An 18,074-nucleotide genomic window follows, 5' to 3' on the forward strand; every position below is an offset into this window, starting at 1 on the left:
CTGCCCCAGGCACTAGAGTGGCTCTGGTCGCGGCAGAGCAATGCCCCAGAGGGGCAGAGCATCGCCCCCTGGTGGGCAGAGCATCGCCCCTGGTGGGCGTGCCGGGTGGATCCCGGTCGGGCGCATGCGGGAGTCTGTCTGACTGTCTCTCCCCGTTTCCAGCTTCAGAAAAATACAAAAAAAAAAAAAAAAAAAAAAAGAAAGGAGATGGAGAATAAGAGGTTACAGAAGGGGCTGTTTTTAGATGGGGCGGTTGTGGAAGGTTCTGTTCCCTGAGACCAGAAATCTGGATGAAGTAAGGGAATCAGCCTGGTGAGGACCTTGCGGGGGCGGGGGGGAGTTCCAGACAAATGAACAGCAAATGCAATGCAAATTTTACAGCAATGAACAAAAACGGGTGCCGGAAACTCATTTGAACTTAGGTAAAAACAAAGGCAGTCTCGGTTGGTTGAAAGGCGACGGGGGTAGTAAGGCACACAGGCCCTCGTGCCCAGCTGTCTGGGTTTGCCTCCTGGCTCTGCCACTCACGGTAAGCTGTGTGATCTCAGGGCTCCAGGAGCATTCTGTGCCTCAGTCTTCTCGCCTTAGCCTCAGTCTTCTCACCTGTAAGGCAGTGGAATATACAGTAGGTTAGAAGTTCCACAAGGGCAGAGGTGTGTCTGTTTGGCTCACGGCTGGATCTCCAGTGCCTAGAAGGGAAGTGCTTGGCACATAGTAGGTTGAATGAATGATAAATAAGTGTGATGCACAAAGGTTCTATGGTGTGTGCGTGGGGGGGGGGGGGTTCTAATTATAATGACTGGAACAGGAATTGTCAGATGCCCTGAGGCAGGACAAACTTCCCCTCAAGGAAGATATTGAGAGAGTAGACTGGGAAAGGCAGGAGAAACAGTGATATTTTTAAGAGAATCTGAGTAAAGGTGACATTAGGTAAGGTCAAAGGGGTCAAAGGTTTTTGAGCATAGGACAGATGAGCTGTGATCTTTTCTGGTTGAGCATTATGTCTTCTATACCCGTGGAATCCAAGAAGGACGCTTGATGCTGTCAGAATTGTGATAGAATTTACAAAGGCCACCACTTTGAGGGGTGGGGGAGATCGTGCTTGAGAAAGTTTGGCCCAAGCCAATAAGAACTTGGCAGCTCCCTGAAGTCGAGGAAGGTGAACTATCTATGCTCGGCATACAAGCTAAGACTCGACAGTTTTCCAAACCAGAAGACCAGAAGCAGGAGCACAGCATGAACACAACCCAGTCTCTGCCCTCACGCTGAGTGGGAGAGGGGGACATGGACCCAGTTACTGCTGGGGCACTGAGTATCTGTAAGAGGCGCCCAGTGCTAAGCGAGACGGCAAGTTGAGCCAGGCGTTAGGCATGTATTCCAGATAGAAACAGTAGCAAGATCCCCGAAGCAGAGGAGAGCATAACCCCTGAAGAAACTAACAACCTGCTGGAGCTGGAGCTGGAGCTGGAGCTGGAGCTGGGCACAGAGAGCCAGGAGGAGAGAGGTTTAAGAGAAGCCTAGAGAGGTGGACTGGGACCAGACCACAGAGCTTCCTGGACCAAATTAAGGATGTTGGCCTTTGTCCTAAGAGCAGTGAGGTGCCACTAAAGGACTGGAGGCAAAGGAGCTACATTTGCATTTTATAAAGGTTACTCTGGATACACACGGAGAACGCAATTAAGAGGGAAAGGGCGTTGGCAGGGGAACCAGTTAGCAAGAAACCAGGGGAGAGAAGGCAGTGCCTGGACTCCGGGGTGGTGGCAGTGGGGGCGATGGGAAACAGAAGGATCTGAGGAAGGAGAGCTATCTGACGAGCACAGGATTCAAGACTTGGTAGCTCACTCACATCGTCTGGCATAAGCAACTGAAGGGATGCTGGTGCCGTGACAAAGGGAACACTTCAGGGGGGACCCGGGGATCCACTGGGGAAAGGTGAGCGGGGAAAATCCTGAGTTGAGTCTGGAACAGACTGAGTTGCATGCAGGAGCCCCTGCGACACCCAGGTAGGGATGCCCAGTAGGAAGTCGGTACATACACAGGTCTAGAGCTTAGAAGTTGAGAGTGGCCTAGAAATACATAACTGGAAACAGTTTGAATATAGACGGTAATTTTGAAATGGTGCAAATGGGTCGATGATGTTAAGGGAATGAAGGAAGATAAGAAGAAGACTAGGGAAAGAGTTCTAAGAAACACCCACATTTAATGATTGAACAGAAGAAATGGAACCAGCAGGGGAGGGCTCAGAAGGAATGCCTAGAAATAGGAGGAGACCCAGAGGACCAAAACCCACAGTCAAGGGTCTAAGAAGTTTTTCTGCGAAGAGGAAGAGATAGTATTGTAAAATGACACTATGGTGTAAGTAGAGCTGAAGGAAGATTGTTTGGTTTTCTTATGTGGCTTTTTAAAAAGGACACTTACATGTTATTGGGGAGGATCTGTGAGAATGGGAGAGACTGAACATAAAGGAAAGAGAGAGAACTTTCCATAGATCTTTGAAGTGGCTAGCAAGAGAGAATGCACAAATGAAGACATTGGCTGTTATTGCAGGGGGACACCTCTTTAACAGTGACAGAAGGAAAGGAGAAGAGTCCTTTCTAAAATAGTATTTTTGCAAAAGACTTATGATCGTGTTGCAAGCTAGCAAGTATGTGATTCTTTTAGTCCCTGTATCCCCCCCCCCCCCCCCCCCCCCCCGCCCCGGCCAATCAAGATCAGCAAAGTTAAGGCTGTTTACAAAGCTGAATCTCTTCCTGTCCTGCCTCACGGACAGGCTGCTTCCTGCCACAATGGCATCCCTGCAAGATTCTTCACTCAGCGCTACTTCCGGTGCTTCTACTTAGTGCCAGAGAGAGGAGTGGGGAGAGGGAGATGGAAGTTGGAGGAGAGAGGAGGAAGTGAGAAATAATAGTCTGGAAAATTGAAGGGCTGGACTGAACTGGAGAAACATGGCAGGATTTCTGGGCTGGGACGAATTGGGACTCATGAGTCCCTAGTGGGACCAGTCAGCACAGTTGTGTACTTTTCCCAGTCAGGTCCAGCTGGTTGGGTGCTGGTGGAGAGAAGTCTATGCTTTGGGTTTATTCAGGATTGGGGTTCTTCCAGACAGGTACAATGGAAGGGAGAGAGGGGCAAGGGTATTGAGGGTGTCTGCAAAGGAATAGAGGGATGGACAGGGACTCTGCCCTAGGTAAGTTGAGAAGTAAAGGCGTGAATAGGTGATGAGCAGTTAAAAAGTGTAGGGTCCGCCTGACCTGTGGTGGCACAGTGGATAAAGCGTTGACCTGGAAATGCTGAGGTCGCCGGTTCGAAACCCTGGGCTTGCCTGGTCAAGGCACATATGGGAGTTGATGCTTCTTGCTCCTCCCCTTTCTCTCTCTCTGTTTCTCTCTCTCTCTCTCTCTCTCTCCCACTCTCTCTTTTCTAAAATGAATAAATAAATTAAAAAAAGTGTAGGGTCCATGGTTTGGAGGACTGGATGGGGACAGAGACTGGATTGGAGCTGCTGTACTAAAGGAACATCAAAAAGGAGGCAATAGTCATCAGAGAAAAGTAAGGCTGAAGTGGAGATTGGCAGTGTTGGCTGTTAGTAATGACACGGTCTAGGGATGGCTATAGGATGGGGCTCTGAGGTGACGTATGACTGACAGCTGTTGTTGACTACACCTGTGATGCAGAACTTGAGGAGTCTGAACAGAGGTGCCCACCCTGCTTGATCAGCTTGGCGAAGAAGTATCTGATCTGGGAGTGCTGCCCCACGTGGGTGAAACTCAAGAAGTTTCTGTTCAGGATTGTGACGGACCCCTTTGCGGAGCTCGCCATCACCTTGTGCATCGTGGTGAACACAGTCTTCATGGCCATGGAGCACTATGGCATGAGCCACACCTTCGAAGTCATGTTCCAGATAGGCAACATTGTGAGTGTCTGGCAGCCACTGCCCGTGTCACCATGGCTGGGGAGCTTGGGGTGGGGTGACAGCATTACCTCCTTGGTCGGAGTGTCGGGCTAGTGAGCTGGGAGCAGAGGAGCAGTGTGGGAGATGTGTAGACACTGAGTTCAGGAAGTCAAATCCAGAGGACCAGGCTGAGCCAAAGGGAATCGCTTTGGGATGAGTGAACACAGGGAAGTGGACCCAGAAAGCCCCGACCTAGGGGCGACTGGATCCCCCTTTACAGAACTCAAGACAGCCACTTGAATTCTCCTGACTTCAGATGTCTCTACCTTGAATTAAGCATACACATCACTTTCCTATGTAAGGACCAGTGTGGACAGGCCAGCTTCCTTCCAGACAAGGAGGAATGGAAAGAGAGGGAGAGAAGTCAGCATAGACCACAGAGGGGCTTTATGGTAGAGAGTTTTGGGTCCACGCCCCCATTTTACAGTTGGAAAAGTTGAGGCAAGGGAGAGAAAAGCCTTTACCACTGTGACAGAGCAGGGTGCCATTTTTAGAAAGCAAAGAAAGGCAGGTCTTTATTTTTTTGGTGCCTACAATGAGTCAGGTGCTTTAGAAGAGTTATCTCAGAATCACAGTACTCTGAGGTTATCATCACTGTCACAGCCCAAAAGAAAGCAGTAAGACTCAGAGAGGTTAAGTATCCTGCCCAAGGTGGCACAGCTGGTGCAGGTGAAGCGAGAGTTGAATCAGGTATCTCCAGCACATAGGACCTTAACCCCATCCCCCACCATGCCGCCACAGAGAGCACTCCACGGGTGCGTTTCGAATTACACAGTTGCAGTGTATGGCATTAGCCAAGTCCATTCAACTCTCACTCGTCCCTTCTCAGTAAAAAGGGTGCAATCCTGTCTCTCAGGCTGGCGACAGGCTTTGATGAAAGCAAGTGAGAAAAAAGCTACTGCCCCTGATCTCTGCTCTCTTCTTACCTGTCTTCCTTCCCTGCCGGTTGTTGTGTGACCTGAACCCGGTCCTGACCTCTTTCAATGTCAAAGTTCTGTCCTGAGACAGTTCAAGATGCTCAGAGATGAAAAGAATCTTAGAGACAGTGTGTTATTTTTGTTCTTGCTAATAGCTATTATTTATTAGTGATGACTGTCTGCTAGGACCTTTGCTGAGACCTGAACATGCATGGCCTCATTTTTATGTCCGTTATCCAGACGAGGAGATCAGGGTACAGAGAGGATGCGTGACTTGCCCAAGCTTACATGAGCTAGGAAATGGCTGAGCTGGGATTTTTACCTGGGTCTGTGTTGCCCCAGAATCCATGCTTTTAAACTACTGAAGTAGATTGGCTTCTCATTAACGTAATTATGTAATAATTATTATCCCACGGTTATCTGCTTACTCCCCTTCTGCCACCACTCATGTGCAAACACTGAGGCGTGCCGTGAGCCCTGGTCCAGGGATTTCTCTCGGATGCCACTCTGAGTGTTCCCACCCCCAATCCTTCAGGAGCCCGCAGATCATGTAGAAACTGAATAAAGACAAGGTAAAAGGATTTGCCATTTTACAAAAAATAAAATAAAGGCCCTGGCTGGTTGGCTCAGCGGTAGAGCGTCAGCCTGGCTTGCGGGGGACCCGGGTTCGATTCCTGGCCAGGGCACATAGGAGAAGCGCCCATTTGCTTCTCCACCCCCACCCCCCCTCCTTCCTCTCTGTCTCTCTCTTCCCCTCCCGCAGCCAAGGCTCCATTGGAGCAAAGATGGCCCGGGCGCTGGGGATGGCTCCTTGGCCTCTGCCCCAGGCGCTAGAGTGGCTCTGGTCACGGCAGAGCAACGCCCTGGAGGGGCAGAGCATCGCCCCCTGGTGGGCAGAGCATCGCCCCTGGTGGGCGTGCCGGGTGGATCCCGGTCGGGCGCATGCGGGAGTCTGTCTGACTGTCTCTCCCCGTTTCCAGCTTCAGAAAAAAAAAAAAAAAACCCACAAAAAAATAAAATAAAATAAAAATAAAAACGGCATTTCTCTGCCACCCTCTTTGTCACTGTCCCCTGACCCCGTGGACCCTTGCTGAGATGGATCCTTGTTCCCCATCCGCAGGTCTTCACCATGTTTTTTACTGCTGAAATGGTCTTCAAAATCATTGCCTTTGACCCCTACTATTACCTCCAGAAGAGGTGGAACATTTTCGACTGCATTATTGTCACCGTGAGCCTGATAGAGCTGAGCTCGGCCAAGAAGGGCGGCATGGCGGTGCTGCGGTCCTTCCGCCTGGTAAGGTTCTCTCTTGGTGACTTGGGGACGCTCACCCCGGGGAACAGATCATGTCCTTCGGGGACCCCACCAGCCAATTCCCTCCTCCGTGTCCATCCCTGTGGGAGGCAGGCAGGGTACAGCTCCTAGAAGCTGGAGACTTGGTGCCTTTCACTTACTCAAAGTGGGGGCATGCCTTCTTCTCCTCTCCAGCCTGGGTCCCCTCAACTGCCCCCAGAGGAGACTTGCCAGCACCCTCCTGTCCTCTTATCAAATGACAATAACAATGACAGCCATAGCAGCTACTGTCTCCTGAGCACTGACCATGTGGTGGGCACAGGACCAATCCCTTGACATAACATGCCTTCTTTCATACTTACAGAAACCCTCAGAGAGAGAGAGAGTTGCTTTTAGTATCATGCTGGCTAGATGAGGATTACTGAGGTGAAGGGTCACTGAATGATGACCCAAAGCCTCTGGGCTGCTGAGCAAGAGGGCACACCTGCATTTCAACGCCAGATTGATTGACTCCAGGGTCGCAGTTCCTCCCGCCTCACGGAGGTCATCCTCTCATTCTCCAGGGCCCCAAATCTCAGACCCCCATGTCTCACACTCCTCAGAAACTGCCACCTACAAGCCTCATGGCCTGACTCTTCTCCAAAAATCAACTCTGGGGCGCCCTCTGCAGGACGAGTTCTATTCAAGTCGCTGGTGCCCCACAGCCCACAGGCTACCCCCTCTTATAAGAGCCACATCTGTCAGAGTGGTCAGATTGCCAGGAGAGTCTGGGGTCCCTGGGGGTCTCCCCATTTCCCGGGCCATCTGGAGGAAGTGTGGTGTCTCACTGGCTCTTGGGAGAGAGCCAGAGGCCGAAGACATGGCATGGTTTGTTAGCACAAGGTGTGTTTGTTCTCAGTCCTCCCTCAGTGCCAACAGGGGGCCAGCCTGTAGCTTTGGAGAGATGACAAAATGAAGGGGACAGTGCTTGGAAATCTCACCCAGCGCATTTCTAGGTCAGAAAGCCTGCTTGGGGCCCTAGTGGGGACCCAGCACTGAGCCCCGGGACCTGGTGTAGCTGCCTCAGGGTGGCAAACGCCAGTGCCCACAGGAAGCAGGCAGGCGCTGGACTAAAGCTGGCTGAGGAGGAGACCTCGGCCCTAGGTATCTGTCCCACGAGACAGGCAGGACGACTCCGTCCGACCTAGGCAGGCCCAGCACAGAGCACAGCTCCAGGGAGGGGCTCGTACACCGAAATCAGTGTGACTCGTGCCAACAGTGGCCCTGTCCATTATTATCCAGGCTTCCAATTTTTAATGAGAAACCAGAAATCCAGCTTTTTATGTGAATATTTTTAATATTGACTAGTAATTTAATTAAAAAAAAAAAAAAACACTCTAAAGGCCAAACACCATGTCCTGGGACACATTTGTGCCATGACCCACTGGTTGATGACATCCGCCTGAGGTGACGGTGCCCCCACCGTCCTATGGAGGAAAGGGGCAGCGTGGGCCCTCGGAGCTCTTTATCCATAACCTGGAAACATGAGCAGATCGGAATTAAGTCACATTTTTAGAAAGACAGATACCTAAGTATCTAGAAAAGGACGACAAGAGGCAGACACCTAAGCTCACGGCCGATGTGAGACGTTTGCGTTGTCAGTGAGGAAGCAAGATTCCATGCTCCCGAGATCCTGGGAGGGCCTCAAGTTAGTTTCCTAATAAAATATGAATGTTTTTGGTACCCTTGGGGAAGCACAAGCTTGGTGTTTTAAGGTCTACGTGCTACTTTCGTTCTGATGCCGTGAGGCCTATAGTCTCAATCCAGAGTGGGCGGGGTTACGCCCCAACCTGGGCCCGCAGAACTCCCTGGGTGCCTGCTCCCTGCCCCCACCTCCCTGATCCTAACATGCCCATCGGCTCTCCACCCCCTAACTAGGGCCGCCAACCCCACGCTTCAGCGTCTTTCCATCCTCCTCTTCCCCCCATCTTCATGTCCCTCATTATCTGGCTTAGATTTGATGGTCCATTAATATTTCCAGGCCCTTGAGAATAAACCCAGGCACCTTTCCCTCCAGCCCTTCGCAGTTTGTGTTTGGCAGAACCCCGTCTCGGACCTGAAGCCAAGCGTTTCTCTCTGCCGCGTCTGCTCCCGCGCCACAGAAAGCTCACGCCGCCTGGTTTTTCACTAGCGAGCTTTATTCTTTTTTTTAGAACAGCTTTAGATTTTTCAGAAACAAGCAGATGGTGCAGACTTCCCATACCCACCCCACCCCCATACGTACGTACGCACGCACCGTTTCCCCTGTTACTATCGTCTTACGTTAGTATGGCACGTTTCTTACAAGTGACTCTTCGGTGGTTTCCCAGGGCTCTAAGAATACAGTCCAGAGTCCTTGTGGAGGTCCGTGAAGTTCCGCATAACCAGCGCCCCCTACTTCTTCAGTCTCCTCTGGCTCGTTTTGCTCCAGCCAGAGGTCTCCTGTCCCTTCCTCACAGGACAGAACCATTCCCTTCTTGGGCCTGTGAGCATCTGTTCCCCTCGTCTTTACTTAGCGCCTTCATTCTCATCTTTCTTGGCTTAACTCACACAGCACCTACTCCGGGAGATCCTTTCCAACCCCGTTATCTAAAGTTGGATTCCCTCATCAAATTAACTTGTTCTTTTTTTGTTTTTGTTTGTTTGTTTTCACACTTTACAGTCATCTTGATAGTCCATGAGAGAAAACCCAGAGTTCCCTGGTTCACCATTCTATCCCAAGAGCCGAGAACAAGGTCCAGCACAGAGCTGTTGTTGATTGAAAGAAGGAAGGATAGAAAAAGAGGAGAGGAAAAAAAGGAAAGAAGGAAGAAAAAACAATTGTCTTCATTTTTGCTTTTCCTTCCTTCTGAAAATAAAATCGTTTCTTTCCCATCATTTAGAGCCTTCTTCTATTACTGTATCCATTGGTCCACCCTGTACCAATGCCACACCATCTTTTTATTTTAAAATTAATTTTAATGAGGTGACATTGATAAATCAGGGTACATATGTTCAGAGAAAACATCTCCAGATTATGTTGACATTTGATTATGTTGCATACCCCTCACTCAAAATCAAATTGTCTTCCGTCACCTTCTATCTGGTTTTCTTTGTGCCCCTCCTCTCCCTCAATCCCCTCCCTAACCCCCACCCCCACCCCCCGTTACCATCACATTCTAGTCCATGTCTCTGAGTCTCATTTTTATGTCCCATCTATGTATGGAATCCTATAGTTCTTAGTTTTTTCTGATTTACTTATTTCACTCAGTATAATGTTATCAAGGTCCATCCATGTTATCGTAAATGATCCGATGTCATCATTTCTTATGGCTGAGTAGTATTTCATAGTGTATATGTACCAAAGCTTTTTAGTCCACTCATCCACTGACGGACACTTGGGCTGTTTCCAGATCTTCACTATTGTGAGCAATGCTGCCATAAACATGGGGGTGCATTTCTCCTTTTGGAACAGTGCTATGGTGTTCTTAGGGTATATTCCTAAAAGTGGGATAGCTGGGTCAAAAGGCAGTTCGATTTTTAATTTTTTGAGGAATCTCCATACTGTTTTCCACAGTGGCTGCACCAGTCTGCATTCCCACCAGCAGTGTAGGAGGGTTCCCTTTTCTCCACATCCTCGCCAGCACTTATCCTGTGTTGTTTTGTTGATGAGCACCATTCTGACAGGTGTGAGGTGATATCTCATTGTGGCTTTAATTTGCATTTCTCTAATGATTAGTGATGTTGAGCATTTTTCATATGCCTATTGGCCATCTGTATGTCCTCTTTGGAGAAGTGCCTATTCATTTCTTTTGCCCATTTTTTGATTGGATTGTTTGTCTTCATGATGTTGAGTTTTACATGTTCTTTATAAATTTTGGTTATTAACCCCTTATCAGATGTATTGTTGAATATGTTCTCCCATTGTGTAGTTTGTCTTTTTATTCTGTTCTTATTGTCTTTAGCGTGCAAAAGCTTTTTAGTTTGATATAGTCCCATTTGTTTATCCTGTCTTTTATTTCACTTGTCTGTGGAGATAAATCGGCAAATATATTGCTGCGAGAGATGTCGGAGAGCTTACTACCTATGTTTTCTTCTAAGATGCTTATGGTTTTATGGCTTACATTTAAGACTTTTATCCATTTTGTATTTATTTTTGTGAATGGTGTAAGTTAGTGGTCTAGTTTCATTTTTTTGCAGGTAGATGTCCAATTTTCCCAACACCATTTATTAAAGAGGCTGTCTTTACTTCATTGTATGCTCTTGCTTCCTTTGTCAAATATCAGTTGTCCATAAAGCTGTGGGTTTATTTCTGGGTTCTCCATTCTGTTCCATTGATCTATATGCCTGTTCTTATGCCAGTACCACGCTGTTTTGAATACAATGGCCTTGTAGTATAACTTGATATTGGGAAGTGTGATACCTCCTGCTTTATTCTTCCTTTTTAAGATTGCTGAGGCTATTCATGTTCTTTTTTGGTTCCATATAAAGTTTTGGAATATGTGTTCTATATCTTTAAAGTATGTCATTGGTATTTTAATTGGTATTGCATTGAATTTATAAATTACTTTGGGTAATATAGACATTTTAATGATGTGTATTCTTCCTAACCATGAGCACAGTATATGCTTTCACTTGTATGTATCTTCCTTGATTTCTGTTATCAATGTTTTATCATTTTCCGAGTACAAGTCTTTAATCTCCTTGGTTAAATTTACTCCTAGGTACTTTATTTTTTTTGTTGCAATAGTGAAGGGGATTGTTTCCTTAATTTCTCTTTCTGACAGTTCATTGTTGGTGTATAAAAATGCCTCTGATTTCTGAGTATTATTTTTATATCCTGCTACCCTGCTGAACTTATTTATCAGGTCCAGTAGTTTTTTGACTGAGACTTTAGGGTTTTCTATATACAGTATCATATCATCTGCAAATAATGATAGTTATACTTCTTCTTTTCCAATTTGAATGCCTTTTATTTCTTCTTCTTGTCTGATTGCTGTGGCTAGGACTTCCAGAACTATGTTGAATAAGAGTGGTAAAAGGGGGCACTCCTGCCTTGTTCCTGATCTTAAGAGGATTGCTTTTAATGTTTTGCCCATTGAGTACGATGTTGGCTGTGGGTTTGTCATAGATGGCCTTTATCATGTTGAGGTATGTTCCCTGTATTCCCACTTTGCTGAGAGTTTTGATCATGAATGGGTGCTTAATTTTATCAAATGCTTTTTCTGCATCTATTGAAATTATCATGTGGTTTTTCTCCTTTCTTTTGTTTATGTGATGAATCACTGATTGGTTTGCAAATATTGTACCAGCCTTGCCTCCCAAGAATAAATCCCATTTGATCATGGTGTATGATTTTTTTCATATATTGCTGGATCTGGTTTGCTAATATTTATATTTTGTTGAGGATTTTAGCATCTATATTCATCTAAGATATTGGCTTATAATTTTCTTTCTTTGTGTTGTCTTTGCCTGGTTTTGGAATCAGAATTATGCTCGTAAAAGGAGCTTGGAAGTCTTCCTTCCTCTTGAATTTTTTGAAATAGCTTGAGAAGGATAGGAGTTAGTTCTTCTTTGAATATTTGGTAGAATTCACTTGTGAAGCCATCAGGCCCCGGACTTTTCTTTTTGGGGAGTTTTTTGATAACTGTTTCGATCTCATTTGTTGTAATTGGTTTGTTTAGGTTTTCTGATTCTTTCAGATTGATTTTTGGAAGATTGTATTTTCAAGGAATTTGTCCATTTCATCTAGGTTGTCTAGTTTTTTGACATACAGTTTTTCTTAGTATTTTCTTACAATATTTTGTATTCCTGTTGCATCAGTTGTTATTTCTCCACTCTCATTTTTAATTTTATTTATTTGAGTCCTCTCTCTTTATTTCTTGGTGAGTCTAATTAAAGGTTCATTGATCTTGTTTACCTTTTCAAAGAACCAGCTCCTAGTTTCATTGATCCTCTGTATTGTTTCTTTAGCCTCTATGTTATTTATTTCCACTCTGATCTTTATTATTTCCTTCCTTTTACTACATCTGGGCTTTACTTACTGCTCTTTTTCTAGTTCTTTTAGATGCAGGGTTAAGTTGTTTATTTGAGCTTTTTCTAGTTTCTTAAAGTGTGCCTGTAGTGCTATAAACTTCCCTCTCAGTACTGCTTTTGCTGTGTCCCATAAATTTTGAGTTGTTGTATGCTCATTATCATTCGTTTCTAGGAATATTTTTATTTCTTCTTTGATCTCATTGTTAATCCATTCATTATTTAACAACCTGCTATTTAGTTTCCATGTGTTTGAGAATTTTTGAGGTTTTCTTTTGTGGTTGATTTCTAGTTTCATGCCATTGTGATCAGAGAAAGTGCTTGATATGATTTCAATCTTTTTAAATTTGTTGAGACCACTTTTGTGCCTAACATGTGGTCTATCCTAGAGAATGTACCATGAGCACTTGAAAAGAATGTATATTCTGTTGCTTTAGAGTGAAAGGTTCTGAAGATATCTATTAAATCCAGTTGATCTAGTGTGTCCTTTAAGTCTGCTGTTTCTTTGTTAATTTCTTTCTTGAGGATCTATCTAGTGATGTTAGTGGGGTATTGAAATCCCCTACTATTATAGTATTGCTGTTGATCTTGCCCTTTATATCCATCAAAGTCTGCTTTATATATTTAGGTGTTCCTATATTAGGTGCGTAGATATTTATAATGGTTATATCTTTCTGTTGGATTGCTCCCTTTATCATTATATAGTGGCCTTCTTTATCTCTTACTTTGTTTTAAAGTCCATTTTGTCTGATATAAGTATTGCTATCCCAGCTTTTTTTTCATTTCCATTTGCATGAAATATTTTTGTTCATTCTTTTACCTTCAGTCTATGTGCATCTTTTGTTTTAAGGTGTGTCTCTTGTAGACAGCATATGTATAGGTCCTGTTTTCTTATCCATGCAGCTACCCTATGTCTTTTGATCAGATCATTTAATCCATTTACATTTAAGGTTATTATTGATATGTAGTTGTTTATTGCCATTTTATTCTTTAAAGCTGTATTCCTCTTTTGCTATATTCTTTTCCCACTTTGATCTGTTTACAACAGGCCCTTTAACATTTCCTGCAGCCTTGATTTGGTTGTAATAAATTCCTTGAGTTGTTTTGTTGTTTGTTTGTTTTTTGTTTTTTTGTATGGGAAGCTTTTTATTTCTTCTTCAATTTTAAGTAATAGCCTTGCTGGATAAAGTAGTCTTCATTGTAGGTTCTTGTTCTGCATTACTTGGAATATTTCTTGCCATTCCCTTCTGACCTCAAGTGTTTCTGTTGAGAAGTCAGATCTCATCCTTATGGGGGCTCCTTTGTAGGTGATAACCTTTTTTTCTCTAGCAGCTTTTAATATTTTCTCTTTATCACTTAGCTTTGGTATTTTAATTATGATGTGTCTTGGTGTAGATTTCTTTGGTATTCTCTTTAATGGAGTTCTCTGTGCTTCTTGAACTTGTGAAGAGTTTTTCTTGCATTAATTTAGGGAAGTTTTCAGCTATGATTTGATTGAACAAAGTCTCTATCCCTTGTTCTTTCTCTTCTTCAGAAACCCGTATGATGCAGATGTTATTTCTCTTCATGTTTTCACAGAGCTCTCTAAGAGTTTCCTCAGACTTTTTGAGTCTCTTTTCTTTTTTCTGCTCTGCTTTCATGCCTTCATTCAACTTGTACTCCAACTTGCTGATTCGATCCTCAGCTTCATCCATCCTGTTTTTAATTCCTTCCATTGTGGTCTTCATTTCTGATATTGTATTTGTCATCTCTGACTGATTCTTTTTTTAATATTTTAATGTCCTTTTTTATACTAGCTATTTCTTTATTTAGGTGTTCATAATGACCATGCATTGTTGTTCTAAGATCCCTAAGCATCCTTACAATCATTATTTTAAACTCTGCATCCGGAGGTTTGGTTATTTCCATATCAGTCAGTTCATTTCCTGGAGGTTTCTCTTGTGGTTTCATTTGGATTGCACTTCTCTGTCTTTTCATTATGTCTGTGTGTTTGGGTATATTGTTTGTAGAGCTGATTGAGTCTAGGCTTGGTGTTGTCTGCCTCCAGTTTTCAGTTGTGTTATTTCTAGGTCTTCTTGGGTTGGCATCAGCTGTTATTTGTAATCCACTTTCGGATTTGGCTTTTCTAGTAGAGAGGCTTTGAAGTCTTGATTTGTTTGTTTTCTTCTCAGTTTTCTTAACATGTGGTAGTCTTGTTTACTGATCTCAGCAGGGGGCTTATTTGAAACTGTATCCAGGAATGCAGTGGGTGTAACCTGAGACTCTGAAGGCCTGATCTGCCAGTTACTATCTCTGGGGGCGGGGTGTTTTCTCAGCTTCGGTATGGGGAGTATATCTCAGATCTCCATGGAGACTTGAATTACCCTCCTCCCCACTTCTTGTTTTCAGCTGTGTCTTGTTGCACTGATTGGAGCTGGAGAGATATCTTGAGATAGGTGACCTGGAACCACTTTAGTCTTGTGTTATGTGGAAGGATCAACCCCTCCCCCAGCTATGACTGCCTCCAGCACTGGATGAGTCAGCTTCTCAGGTCCTCCCATGCATTCCTCTGCCTGTCACCATCTGTCTCTCTCTCTCCCCCCTTTCGTTTTGGAAGATAAGCCAGCCCTTTCAGCACACCTCATTCCCAGGTCCCCAGGCAAGTGGCTGTGAGTGATATTTTCTACTCTTTTCCTTGGAATGAGAGCCCTTCTAAGCTCAACCTCACCCCCTCCCCATTCCTGTAAGCAGGAGAGACCCACTGCTCCTCAATGCTTCCTACCAGGCTCGGTGTTACTTCTTCTGTGCTCCTTGGTTTTTGAGAGCTATTCTTGTAGTCCAGAGTTGGTTTTTCATGCTAATTGTTCCTAAATTAATTTGTAATCCAGTTTGGGGGTGTGAGCTGAGAGTCTGTACATCTGCCTACTCCACTGCTATCTTGGTATCCCACACCATCTTAATTACTGCAATTGCCTTGACTATGTCTGTGTCTTTAGGGAAGCCACTCACCTTGTCTGACTTCTTTAAGAATATCACGGCCCTTGCCTGACCAGGCAGTGGTGCAGTGGATAGAGCGTTGGACTGGGATGCGGAGGACCCAGGTTCAAGACCCCGAGGTCACCAGCTTGAGCATGGGCTCATCTGGTTTGAGCAAAACTCACCAGCTTGGACCCAAGGTCACTGGCTTGAGCAAGGGGTTACTTGGTCTGCTGAAGGCCCATGGTCAAGGCACATATGAGAAAGCAGTTAATGAACAACTAAGGTGCCACAACAAAAAACTGATGATTGATGCTTCTCATCTCTCTCCGTTCCTGTCTGTCTGTCCCTATCTATCCCTCTCTCTGACTCTCTCTCTGTCTCTGTAAAAAAAGAAAATATCATGGCCCTTGCCAACTTATAGACCTATATGCAAATAACACTTACAGTAATCTATAGATCAATTTGGGAAGGAATGTAACCTTTACATTATATAGTCCTCTGATCTATGACAATAGCATACTCTCCATTTATTTTCACCTTCAATAGTTTTTAAATTTCTGCATCAAGTTTTATAATTTTCTCCATAAGGGATTTTTCTCCATATTTTGGTTAGATTTTCCCCCAGATATTTCCTCGTTCATTATGCTATTCTAAACAAACTCTCTTTTTAAATTTCCTATGCTGTTTTTTTTTTCTTGCTAGCATTTTGCTATTTAATATTTTTGTATCCAGAAATCTCTCATTAATTCTAACAACTTATCTGTATAATCTTTTACATTTTTTAACACAATTATATCATGGAAATAATGAGTTTTGTCTCTTCTTTCTAATCGTTATAGCATTAGTTCTTGTCATTACACTATTGTGCTGATTAGGATATCTAGTGTAGTTGGAACCAATGCTCCTACCAGGTCACCTTGCTGTTTTCCAGATCTTAGAGAGAATGCTTTCACTATTTCACCAACTCTGATATTTGTGACAGGTTTTTTTTAAGATTTTTTAAAAATCATTATCAGTTTAGGAAGTTTTGTTGTTGTTGTTAGAAATAGTTATCATGGCCTGACCAGCAGTGGCACAGTGGATAGAACATCGGACTGGGATGTGGAGGACGCAGGTTCGAAACCCCAAGGTTGCTGACTTGAGTGGGGGCTCAGCTTGAGTGCAGGGTCTCTGTCTTGGGCATGAGGTCATAGACATGGCCTCAAAGTTGCTGGCTTGAGCCCAACGTCGCTGGCTTGAAGCCCAAGGTCACTGGCTTGAGCAATGGGTCACTCACTCTGCTGTAGCCCCCCACCCCCCAGTCAAGACATATATGAGAAAGCAATCAATGAACAACTAAGGTGCCACAATGAAGAATTGATGCTTCTCATCTCTCTCCCTTCCTGTCTGCCCCTATCTGTCCCTCTCTCTGACTCTCTCTCTGTCCCTGTCACACAAAAAAAGAAAGAAATAGTTATCACGGATGGATGTTCAATTTTATCAGATAGTTGTTGCACACACTAACATAATCACAAGATTTTTCTCCTCTAATCTATTAGAGTAGCCAATTATATTAATATGAAATTAAGTTTGCATTCCTGGGATAAACGCATCTTAATCATGATACAATTTTTGTTTTTTATTGATTGACTTTAGAGAGGGGGGAGAGAGAGACAGAGAGAGAGAAAGAGAAGCATTCATTTGTTGTTCCACTTAGTTATGCATTCATTGGTCACTTCTCTTGGGTGCCGTGACCAGGGATCAAACCTACAACCTTGGTCTCTTCGGACGACTCTCTAACCAACTGAGCTAACTGGCCAGAGCATAATATACAATTTTTATACATTGGAAGATTCAGTTTTCTAAGAGTTTTGTGGGGTTTTTTTTTTAACATTTTTGCATCCATACTGATGAGTAAAGTAATATTTGACCAATAATTTTCATTACTTGCATTGTCCTTTGCCAGGTTTTGGTATGTTAATTGCAGGTTATGCTAATCTCCACGAGAAGAGTTGGAAAATATTCTTCTTCTATATTCAAACTTTAGGTAAGATTGGAATTATTTGCTCCTTATAGGTTTGGTAAAATTCACTAATGAAGCCACGTGGAAGTCAAGATTTTTCATTACTGATTTAATTTTCTTTTTTTTTTTTTTTTTTTATTTATTCATTTTTAGAGAGGAGAGAGAGACAGAGAGGGATAGAGAGGAGAGAGAGAAGGGGGAGGAGCTGAAAGCATCAACTCCCATAGGTGCCTTGACCAGGCAAGCACAGGGTTTCGATCCGGCGACCTCAGCATTTCCAGGTCAACGCTTTATCCACTGCGCCACCACAGGTCAGGCCTGATTTAATTTTCTTAATAGCTGTGGAACTAGTCAACTTTTCTATTTCTCAAATAGTTTTTGGTAAGTGATATTTTTCTAAAATTTTCCTTCTTATCTAAATTTTCAAGTGGCTTGGCATAAAGTTGTGTGTGCTATGCTGTTATCTTATAAGGGCCTATAACACCTGTACTTATGTTACCTTTTCCTTTCTTTTAAAAAATAGTGATTTGTGCTTTCTCTCATCTTTTTTTTTATTAGTCTTGCAAAAAATCATCAATTTAATTAGTCTTTTCAAAGAACCAACTTTTAGCTTGTTGATCCTCTTAACTTCATTGATGTTTTCTATTTCAATTAACCCTGTGTCTTATCTTAATGACATCCTCCGCTCAACGTATTTTATTCTTTTCCAACTTCTTAAGATGGAATTCTCAACCTATGTTTTTCCCAATATATTCATTTAAGACTTCAATTTCCTTCTAAGAACTGCTTTCATGTGTAGAATTTTCCTTATTGTTTGGTTCTAAATATTTCCTAATTTTAAATTTGATTTATTCTTTGACGCAAAAGTTAATTAGAAGCATGGTTCTCAATTTCAAAACATATGCCGTATGTCTAGTTACCTTT

The 18,074-nt window shown here is 43.8% G+C and overlaps 1 protein-coding gene across 3 annotated transcripts in view; it reads left to right on the forward strand.

Annotated features, from left to right (window-relative positions):
- Positions 1-18,074, forward strand: part of SCN10A (sodium voltage-gated channel alpha subunit 10) — a 96,681-nt gene that overhangs the window by 41,229 nt on the left and 37,378 nt on the right. For all 3 annotated transcript variants that reach the window (XM_066244354.1, XM_066244355.1, XM_066244356.1), the window contains 2 exons: positions 3,675-3,913; positions 5,990-6,163. In XM_066244354.1, coding sequence (XP_066100451.1) covers positions 3,675-3,913; positions 5,990-6,163 — 413 coding nt within the window. The remainder of the gene's footprint in view (positions 1-3,674; positions 3,914-5,989; positions 6,164-18,074) is intronic.

This window comes from Saccopteryx bilineata, chromosome 10 (assembly GCF_036850765.1).
Source record: "Saccopteryx bilineata isolate mSacBil1 chromosome 10, mSacBil1_pri_phased_curated, whole genome shotgun sequence".
Classification (NCBI taxonomy): domain Eukaryota; kingdom Metazoa; phylum Chordata; class Mammalia; order Chiroptera; family Emballonuridae; genus Saccopteryx; species Saccopteryx bilineata.